An 11375-nucleotide genomic window follows, 5' to 3' on the forward strand; every position below is an offset into this window, starting at 1 on the left:
TGGAGCTCATATGTCTTCAATATGATAAGTTCTGTTTTGTCAACAGCACAAAATTTCTCACCCCATTAGATCCTATGACTTCCAAAATTGTAGGTAAATATTTTTTATTTAGATAAAATATAAGGAATATATTGCAAAAAATTATTGTTATTAATTATTTCTTTCTTATACTCATCCACTTATTTGATGGGGTTATTAAAGAAAAAAGAAATTAATGTCACATACCACTCCCTACACTAATTTCATAACAGGGAAATAAACCAAAACCAACATACATATCACGAAATAATGTTGCTTTGATTTAGATGATTCCAAACACCTTGTATTCGACTCAACATCTTATTCACACCTTCTCAAGTCTCAAATGTCATCTATGAAATTCCCAACCGTGATTATTCAACGTGACTTTCTTCTATTTCTGGTCTTGTAAGCCACTTTTCAACTGTTCGTTATACATCATGTTTAGGTCTGTTTTACTTCAACAATATTATTTAACATTATTTTTCAACTAATAGAAATAAAATAACCGACAATACAAAAATAAATGAATAATATACAACCGTACTGAAAATACTTAGTTAAAACTTGAGAGGTTGGGTATGTGTGGATGGGAATGATGGTGACGTAAATGCTTGTGAAGGGAGAATAGTAGGAAGATTATGACGCTCGTTGGAAAAATGTGAAAAACTTGTTTGAGATACATCACTCCTTGTAGCGTAAATCAATTACTAACGACGAGAAAAAATGATGCATAATATAACCATAACTTCAATTATTAACCTGATGAGTAAGTACGTCAGGAAGGGGCCATATGTGTATATTTCGCCCCTACTATTAATAAAATTAACTTTCACTTATAAATTTAATTAATCATATAAAATATTTGGCTCCATTTTGTTAAAACATTAGTTATTTAACCAACAATCAACAAAATAATAATAATTGAAAAAAAAATGTCGCAGGGAGGGGCCAAATGCATGATTAAGGTACAAATTGCAATGTGTCGCTATCTTCTACTCCATCTCAATTCTCAAGTCAATGACAAGAACATAAACAATACAATAATGGCCGCATGAGGAGGTTAGATGCCAAAATATGATAAATTTGTTTATGGTACCGAACCGAAACTTCAATCCTATTGGCTATTATTGTGATGCTTTATCTGCCACCATCCATTTCCCTGCCATTGCCTGCACCAGTGCACCACCAAACTCTCAAATAGAATCTTTCAAGTTTCAACAAATTAACTCTTACACCAATTAACTCTTACACCAAGTAACTCTTACACGAGACACATGAAGTGTGACTCGTCATCTATCATGTGCAACTAGATCAACTTTTCCTAAACTCATATAAAAAAAAAAAAACTATAATTATTTTTAAATTAAGTTAGTAAAACTTATATATTATAAAAATAATAAATTATTTATTTAGTCAAACATAATAATTTTTTGAATTTGAATAAAATAACATACAAAAGAATTTATTTCGTGTGTTAACTGTTAATTTTAAATACATATATAATTAAATTTATATTTAATTATTCTATTAATTCTTATAATTTTACTGAATTTTTAATAAAATTTTTATAATATTTTTTAATTAAATTTTTACACTGTTTTAAATTTTGTAATTAGATCATTCTTATGTCAAAAATATTAAAATTAACAGAATATTTTTTTTTAAATACATACGATAAAAAATTTAATTAAATTTTTAATTATAAATACCTTTAATTTGCAAAGAAATATTCAATTAATTCTAATATTTTTTATACTAAAAAAGACTTAATTATAAAATTAAAAATAATATAGAGATTCAATTAAAAAAAATAAAAATCTAATTATAAATTTAATAAAACTATAAAAATTAACAAAATAATTATCATCGTAAGCAATAATGGCGTTTAAATGTAATATATCTTGTGTTGAATTATTTGAGTAACTTATTGGTTTAATTTGATACAGGATATATATGAAGGAATGAAGGAGTTAAATTGAGAGGAGAAGAGTATATAAGAAGAAGTGAGTGCAGGGTTTTGTTGCACTTGTCCGAAACATTCTGTTCTCTCTTCTCCTTTCTCCAAGCTAAGGTTTCTTGGATGCTGCGTATATCTCTGTCTTTGATGCTCTTCTCCAAGGTTCGCAGCGTGTGGAACCACCCTTCACGCGCCATCACCCTCTTCCTCTTCCTTCGCTTCCTCCAAAACCGTTTGGTACTTCCGCAACACTGAACCATCTCAGTTTCAAACAAGGAAATTAAAATAAAAAGCTTCAAAATAAGAAGAAGAAGATCATGACGAAGAAGAGTGCTTTTGAGAAGATGCTGATGCAAAAGAGGAGCTATGACGATGATGAGGATCAGCAGAAGAAGAGGAACAACAGCAGCAGCAGTAAGAGGTTGTTGGTGAGTATCAACATACTTGGGAGCGCAGGGCCAATAAGGTTTGTGGTGAATGAAAAGGACAGTGTTTGTGTTATCATTGAAACCGCTCTCAAGTCCTATGCTCGTGAAGGCAGGCTTCCTCTTCTTGGTTTTGATCCCACCAACTTCCTCCTTTACTCTGCAAATGCATGCTTTGATGGTATTAATCATTTTCACTTTTCACCCCCCCTTTTAGTTTCGTGCATCAATAGGGATACAAGTATTGAATATGTGAGTATGGTAACTCTTTTAAAAAATTATTTACCATTTTAACAAGTTTAAAGTGGCAGTAATCATGTTTTCGTATCTGTTTTCTCAAATCGTAATTATTTGTTTTTCGTTCGCTACTCAACAAAATAAAATAGGTTCCTTTTTTTTTTGGCCATGAAAATAGGTTCCTTAAACTGGTTTTTTGGCAACTCTTGCAGAGTTATAGTCTTAATTTGGTCTCTTTGGTAGCGTTTGTTTTCAGGTACTGAGACAGAGACTGAGAGACTGAGGTTCAATATTGTGTTTGTTAGTTCAGAGACTGGTACTAAAATTTCTGTCTCTGTCTCCAAAATTTCAGTATTTCAGTACCTCCAAAAAGTAGAGACACAGGAGACTGAAATTTTTAGAGATGAAGACTGAAACTTTAATAACATTTTATACCTTAAACACTTTCATTTCAATTAATTAATTCCAATTTTACCCTTTGTGCAAATTAAATTAGAGTTTCATTCTTATTTCAATTCATGTTTCCCATTTTGCACCAAACAGAATACTGAGATTTGTTTCAATCTCTGTCTCTCGGTCTCTGTCTTTCAGTCTCAGTCTTTCTGTCTTTGTCTCTCTACCAAACGCTACCTTTTGGACCGTGTTAGTAAAGCCAATCTGGACTGGTCGGTTTGAAACTGATGAATCAAAAAACATAGAGTACTAATATATTATTTATCAATTTATTGTCAATAATAATTAATTATTATATTTTAATTATAATTAGCATTAATATATATAAGAAGGCACATCCATACATTCACAAAAATACTTCTATTAAACACAACCATAAACAAGAGTTTAATAATAAAATTAGTAAAATTCTTGTTAGTTGCCAAATTGATAGTTTAATCAGTTCGATTTGACATACAGATCGTTATTGCAATTGAATCGATCAAACGGCAGATTTGCAAGGATAAGGCTTAGCCACCAGGATGATATGTTTCATGTGTTTTATCATTTTATGAGTGAATCAGTATATATATAATTATTATTTTATATTATATTAATTTAATTTAATTTAATTTCATATTATGTGTTTTTTTATTATTTTTTTGAAATTAATTATTTTTTAATTTATTTACCATTATTAAAATAAATATTAATTTTATTAAATATTTACAAATTAAAAAAGCAAAAATATTCAATTAATCATAATTTTTTTCTATGTTTATATGATTTTTTAATAAATATTCAAAATATATAATAAATATAAATTACTTAATAAATTATTAAAATTAAAAATAATAGTTAATTATACACAAATACAAGACTAAAAAATATTTAGTATAAAAAATAAAATAAATTTTATATAATTATTTGATTATAATTGATCAACCGATTTAATTAGTAATTCAATAATTAAATTAGTAATTTAGTATTATGACCAGATGAACTGCAATTTAATTCTTATAACTATATTTTTGAGTATTTCTTTTTGTAAATTTTAAAAAGAATAATTTTGTAAGATCTGTTATATTTATCTACAATAATTACTGATATTTTGATGGAAAAACTACTTTATAACAGCTTTGAATCCTTTGGAAGCCATAGGATCTTATGGGGTGAGAAATTTTGTGCTGTGCAAGAAGCAAGTTTGCTTATCAAAGACACAACCACATTCAGAGCTGATATCTCAGCAGAAACGCAATGGTGGTAGTGGCTGGAAGGCATGGTTCAACAAATCATTTGGATTGAAAATCTCATCCCATTGAAGAGATACATCATCCATCCATTTCATGTTGAGTTGTTCCACAACAATGATGTCGTTTCCTATGATTGTACTTTATTATCCAATAATGTGTTTGTTGCAGCCGTGTACTACTATTAGTTAGGAGTGTGTTTGGTTTAGCGTTTAAAACACTATAAACGCTTAGCCACTTTGTTCAAGTTACTTAGAACATTATTAACACAAGATTATATATTGACGGTGAAAACATATTTGTTTTTATATGAAATTGATAATCAAAAACTATTAGGTAATTAATTTAATAAATTTAACGAAATTATTATTTAATTATTTTTAACTATCAACTTCAAATAAAAATACCTGCATCTAATAAATTTTCACCTTATATTTTATGTTATTCATCATTGATGCAAAAAGTGCTTGTTCTTGTGCACCCCTCACCTTAAAATTTGATTAACTAAAATCTAAGGAACAACTTGATTATTAGTGGAAATTCCAAAACAAATTAACTGTTGTTACTAATGTTATTTTATACAAACAACTCAATTGATACGATTGTTTAGCTATTTGTCTGTTGTTTTTAAGAATATATATATATATATTGTATTCATGTAATTATAAAGAATATTGCTGAGTAAAGAATATTAACATCATTACATGAACACAAAAAATAATCACTAAAAAACTTGTGCTGATGATGATGCACAGTGGACTCTAGCTGCTCTTCCCGCTTGTAGTCGTTGAATCCCTTCATGTTCTTCGTGACCCGAAAATATATTTTTCTGATGACATCAAAATTTGTATTACCATGAATGCGTAGGAAAAAAACAGATGAATCCTTGGCCCATAATAATATGTATGCTTATTTTTGGACGGAATATATAGGCTTATTTGACTTCGATCGATAAGCTGAACAACTTATTAGCCCACTTCCCATAGGACAAAATCTAAATAAAGTCCAAAATATAAATTCAAGATTACAATTTCGTACAACCAAATACTTCAACAAATAGCCACTTTTATGCAATTTGGGCCCAACAAATGGATCGCGAAAGGCACTCCAATGAGGTATATATGTATATATAAAGATTGCAACCGATTTACCAAAAAAAAAAAAAAAGAATGCAACCGAATGATATATTAATGAATTATTGCGTTACAGAGAAAGTGAGAAGCAATTTCCAATTTATTTTCTTTCGTCATGACTAAGACAAATGCATTCTATTTTCGCTTTTTTATTTGATTCTTTTCTAATTGCACACATGTATAAGTGCCGGGAAAAGTGGGCCTTTTATGATGGAATGAGAAAGAAAAGTTTATAGAAATATAGGATGCACTAGACATTAAGCGCGGGTGGTGGTCCTTTACTCCCTAAGTGTGACTGTTCTTTAGACCTCAGCACAGTGCTTTCATGAAAAGAACTATTCTATAATGCCCATTGGCCCAACAAAAACAATGTGTTTGTTTGAAGTTTGAACTTTGATTCGACAAGGAGTTCAAGATACAACTTTATCTAGATATTATTTCAGTCTCAATCTCATTCAATTAGTGGGAGTTCCATGTTATTACCTTTCTCACGCGCTCACGTCTAAAACAAAATGTTCTCATTCATTTATCTTTCATAATAGACTACTCTTAAATTATTTGATATATCTAATCCATGTTAAGTGAATTAGCCTTATTTATAAAGGAATAAGTATAAAAAAATCAACTTTTAATTAGTTAATTTTAGTCGACTTTTTTATTGTAAAATTATATATCTTTTTAATTTTTTTTTTGAAGGGTTAAAGTTTAAGTATTTAAAATTTAAGATTTACTACTGTTTAGAGTTTAAATTTTAGGGTTAAGATACTAGCCAAAAAAAAAAACAGATTAGGCTCCCTAGTTGAAATTAATAATATTAGGCAAAGAGGATTTTTAACGTATTCGATAAATCTAATCCATGCTTAGCTTAGGGCTACTAAATTTTAGTTAATCTAATTTAAATTGGGTAATTTATCTTTGAGATAAATATTGCTTAACCTTTTTTTTTCTTTGACAGGGATAAGAATTGCTTAATTTGAATTGTTACGTCACAACCGTAACCCCATAATTCTGGTAATTGAACATATAAAACCATTTGTATTACTTCATTATTGACGATCAAAGATCCCATATGATTATTAGCTTTCACATCATATGTTAAAGTGCGATGCCCAAAAATATTTTACCCAATTAATCTAACAAGCACTTATTTTTTAACCGCATAAGCATAATCATGTGAGTATCTTTAGAAATGATATAAAATTCAAGGAACTTTATCTTTTATTAAACAAATATTCGTTTATATAAAAAAGAAAGTACCGATAAGAAACTAATAAATAAATAAGATTCATTTCAAGAGAAAAAAAAAGGCAGAAGTCTATATCAGAAAACCCTTTGCTTAGGAAGAATGAAAACAAAGCTGGTTATTACTAAATTTATGATGGTGATAGAGTTGCCCACTCGCCATGTGTGACCTAAATTCGATGAATATCGAAATTTCAAATAGTAAAGGTTCACATGAATGATATGAGATAAAAAAAAAAGTATAAGGCACAAAATGACCATCCAAAAGATAGTAGGTCAATTTCAAGAATTTCAAGTGGAAGGGTCAACTTCTAGTTCATGAAACATTATTTTAAGTTATAACATAATATGTGGGGATCGATGTAGAGATTGTAACTCATTGGAAACACTTAATTCATATTCTATTGACGGATCAGCTGTAAATTGTAATGCAATCAGAAAGAAAGTATATTAATTAATTAATTAATTAAAAAAGGTTCACAATAATTATTAGCTCTCACCTTTCTTCATTACTAATGGTTTCTGTGGTGAAAGAAGATGTTGATTGGATGATGGAAAACTTTAAATCAGTATAGTAGTGGATGAGTTATATATATTGGCTTGACAACTGGTGATCAAATCAAAACCCTTTTCTTCTTCTTGATGCACTTTCAATTTAAAATATTATTATTAATTTTAACTACTTTTCAGTTGCTCAAAATTTGTTACTTTTTTTAATAATATCTACCTTAAGTCCAATGAATAAGAAAATGGTTAATACAAATTTTAAATAATAGAATATAAATGATAGTGACAATGATGTAGAAGAGTTTATATCTTTATATTTGTATTGTTAATTAAAGTAATGTAATTTTGCATATATTATTATATTGTGTCATGAGTTCGTCGTATATTATCTAAATCACGAAGGTTTTTCTCTTTTTTATTAGTATAAATATGTATATGTATTTTTGTTTTATTATCAAATTGATTTGATTGAGTTCTATTTAATTAAGTTGTGTGCTTTTTTTTAAGTTCTTTTGAGAATAAAAGATACAATTTTTGTTTTGCTAATCAAAGTGAATTCTGGACTATTTTTATCACAATGTAATTATTATTGGTGACGTTGAAAAGAAAAATAAAAATATAAAAGGTCCTTTCAACACAACACAAGTGGGGAATATGAGATAGTTGATTTACTAGGTAGTGATGGAAAAATGGAAAGAAACTGAAGAAGTGGTTGGTTGGAAAAGGGCCTTAGAGGCTTAAGCACTTGAAAGTGGGTGTGATGCAAAAAAGGGGGTTGGAGGGAGGGACCCTTATGTTTTTTCCAAGGAAGAAAAAGGGTAGTGCTCTCTGATGGAAGCTGTCAAAGTGAGGCTAACTCCTTGTCCATTTCAATAACCCGACACCATAAACATTTCTTTCCTCACTTTATTTTGTTTTAATTTAATTTCATTTTCCATTGATATTGACCCTCTCTCCAATTACTTATGAGTGATGTACAATCAGAGAGATATGATAATTAAGCCTTATATATTCTGTGTTGGAAGCCAGTGCTTGTCACATAATAATAGTAGTATTAATTATTATCCATCATTAATCTTTTGTTTATGTGTGTGTCATATATATTGCTTTAATTTGGTGTAATGCTTATCAACAACACCACTCTTATATTGACTTGCTAAATATCCGCATGGCTTCCTCATATTATGAAGTTTAATTGTAATTGACAGTTTTAAGCATATCACAAATGATCCCCATATGATCAAATTGGATTATAAGTATAAACAAATTTGGAGCTTTTACTTATATGATGACTTTATGAGAATGACATCTTAATTGTTTACTTATTCTTCTTTAAAGATACTAAAGATGTCAAAGAGGGTAAGAATGGAAAAGAAGCCAAATCGAAAGCACCTAGACTTGGTGCTGATGGATCACAACCAAAGGTTGCCTCTGTTAATTAATGGCTCTGCAGATGTACCTGAGAAAGAAGCTTCTACCCGTGAGGAGCAGCTTGTTGCATAATTTTGATGTAATTAGTGATAGGAAAAGTATATGGAATCAAAAAGTTATCGGCCAAAAACTAAACAAAATCACATTAATAATTAATTAATTTTAAATTTTTTAAATTCAAAATTTAAAACTTAATTAAAACCTAATTAAAACTATAAAAACTTTCCTCTTCTCTCTCATATTAACCTACTCACTTCCAAAAATCATACACACAAATCGCTCTCTCTCAGGCTCTCTCTGCCTCTTCACTGGAACCCACTCTTCTACAACAGAATATGTACTACAAGGTGCCAGTTATCATCTCGTTCTAATCTCTACCGCAGAGCTTATAGAACTTGCTGCCAGCACTGCAACTATGTGCCTCGGAGCACCGCTAGCAATTAAGAAAGAGATGCAGAAATTTAAATAAAAGAAAATAAAAAGTAATGCTAAATTTTTCTTTTTTCGGTTTCTGCTTTTTTTTAGCTGGACTAAACAAAAGAAGAAGTATAAGAGATGAAGGGAGGTGGACAGACAGAGGGGGCTCTCGGTTGGGGTGGGAATTTAGTTTCGGATGTGGTTTTGAAAGGATGAACGGGTGATTGAAGAGAAGGATGTTGGCTGCAAATTACACACTTGATCTTAGTCAAAAAATTTTTTTAAACAATTACATAAATATAAAAAAACATTTATTTAATATGAAAAAAAAACATCATAATACTTAATAAAAGAAATATCCAGTTATAATTTTAAAAAAATTATAAAATTTTAAAGAAATAGAGACATTCACATTTGTAATACAAAAGAATTCGAAAAATATATAAAAGAACATCCATTTAGTATGAAAAAGAAACATTCTGTTACTTAACAGAAAAAACATCTATATATATTAACTCGTAGAAATTTTAGATTCACCCAAACATATTTGACTGATTTTTTGCTAATACCCTTTAGGTTCCTCACATTACTCTTAAGTGATATTGTTCATAGTTTTTCTACTTCAAATTATGAAAACCATCGACAATTTTAGAGGTTTTATGTTATATTTGATTGGCACTTAATTAAGCGCAAAACTTATATTGTGTACGGTAATACGTTTTTTTTTATATTGATTGACACTTAATCATTTGATTATATAAATGTTTTGATATAGAAAGTTTTATTGAAAAATGAGAATCTTTGGTTTGAAATTGAAAAATCAGAATAATATTAACAATAGTTTGGAATTTTTAAATAGGAAAAATAGATGGAACCAAAAGGTTATTAGCCAAAAATTAAATAAAATCACATTAATTTATATTAATAATTAATTTTAAATTTTTTAAATTCAAAATTAAAAAAATTTAAAATTAATTAAGTAAATCTAATTAAAACCTATAAAAGCATTTCTCTTCTCTCTCACATTAACCTACCCACCTCCAACAATCACACACAAATCTTTCTCTCTCCAATGCTCTGGAGGTGCCGCCGCGTCCAAGCCTGATCTCATCTGGCTCTCCTATGAATCCTCGTTGAGATGCCTTAACTTTTTTTGCGAAAGTGTCCCAATCCATCTGATGCCGCTCCATGAACAGAGTACTAAGCCTCTTGGCATTTGGTCTGATAGTTCTTTTGTGACACATATACCTCCTTCGACCGGCAAGAATCTTGGCCATGTTGCCATTGTTGTTAGTGACAAATACATTGCTTTCATCGCACACAATGTAGTCAATAACAGCAAGGCGGATTTTTTTTTTTAAATGAAATAAGACTTTGTTGATGTTGAATAAAACAAAGGATACAAAATTAAACAATTTTATTTTCTGCAAACTATACGATTATAGAATTATAAAAAAAATATTCATTTAATATGAAAAAAAACATCCTAATACTTAACAAAAGAAACATCTAATTATATTTTAGCAAAAATAATTAAATATCTATAAAATTAAAAAAAATGAAATTTTTAAAGAAATAGAGACATTCATATTTGCAATACAAAAAAATTCAAAAAATATATAAAATAACGTCCATTTAGTATGAAATAGAAACATTCTGATACTTAGCAGAAAAAACATCCATATATATTAATTCGTAGAGATTTTGGATTCACCCAAAGGTATTTGGCTGGTTTTTTGCTAATACCCTTTTGGTTCCCTAGCATTGCTTTTTCAAATAATAATCCCAAAAATTCTGGTAATTTAAAACTGTTGCTAAATATAATAAAAATTAATAATTTATTGGCAATTTGTTAAATATAATAAAAAAATATTTTAATATGTGTTATAAAATAGTGGCTGTTTTATACTTTTAAATGTGAAAACTCAGGTGCAGACGTGCAGTCGACTTCACATAAAGTTGATAGCTAAGAGCCGTTAGATGAAAATTTAGTCAAATCAGTTAAATCATCTAACGACTCTCGGTTATCAACTTCACATGAAGTCGACTGCACCTGAGTTTTCACCACTTTTAAAATTATTACAAAAAATTAGTGATAATTTTATTAAGTGTTGTCTAAGACCATCGTTAAATTCATTAAGAATGCTCATATCGGCAATGTTTTTTTAACCGTTGTGAAAAATTTTAGCAAAGCAGTAGAAAAACCGTTACAAAAAAATGTTTTGTTGCAGTGTTTAAAATTTTTAGTTTGTTGCGTATATATGCACCAAAAACTGTTGTAAAATAAAAGATATATAAAATAAAGATGTATAGATAGAAGACT

The 11375-nt window shown here is 28.8% G+C and overlaps 1 protein-coding gene across 1 annotated transcript; it reads left to right on the forward strand.

Annotated features, from left to right (window-relative positions):
* Positions 1–1940: 1940 nt before the first annotated feature.
* On the forward strand, positions 1941–4637 carry LOC112791634 (uncharacterized protein At4g22758). Its single transcript, XM_025834544.3, has 2 exons — positions 1941–2584; positions 4210–4637. Exons 1-2 carry the CDS (start codon positions 2296–2298, stop codon positions 4392–4394), a joined length of 474 nt encoding a protein of 157 aa, XP_025690329.1. The 5' UTR covers positions 1941–2295; the 3' UTR covers positions 4395–4637.
* Positions 4638–11375: the final 6738 nt, after the last annotated feature.

Source organism: Arachis hypogaea, chromosome 3, assembly GCF_003086295.3.
Source record: "Arachis hypogaea cultivar Tifrunner chromosome 3, arahy.Tifrunner.gnm2.J5K5, whole genome shotgun sequence".
Taxonomy (NCBI): Eukaryota; Viridiplantae; Streptophyta; class Magnoliopsida; order Fabales; family Fabaceae; genus Arachis; species Arachis hypogaea.

Excerpts from the sequence above, each read along its gene's own strand:
- LOC112791634 (XM_025834544.3), top strand. The coding sequence starts at position 2,296 with ATGACGAAGAAGAGTGCTTTTGAGAAGATGCTGATGCAAAAGAGGAGC. Across the intron at positions 2,585-4,209 it reads TGCAAATGCATGCTTTGATG|CTTTGAATCCTTTGGAAGCC; the intron begins GTATTAATCATT and ends ACTTTATAACAG.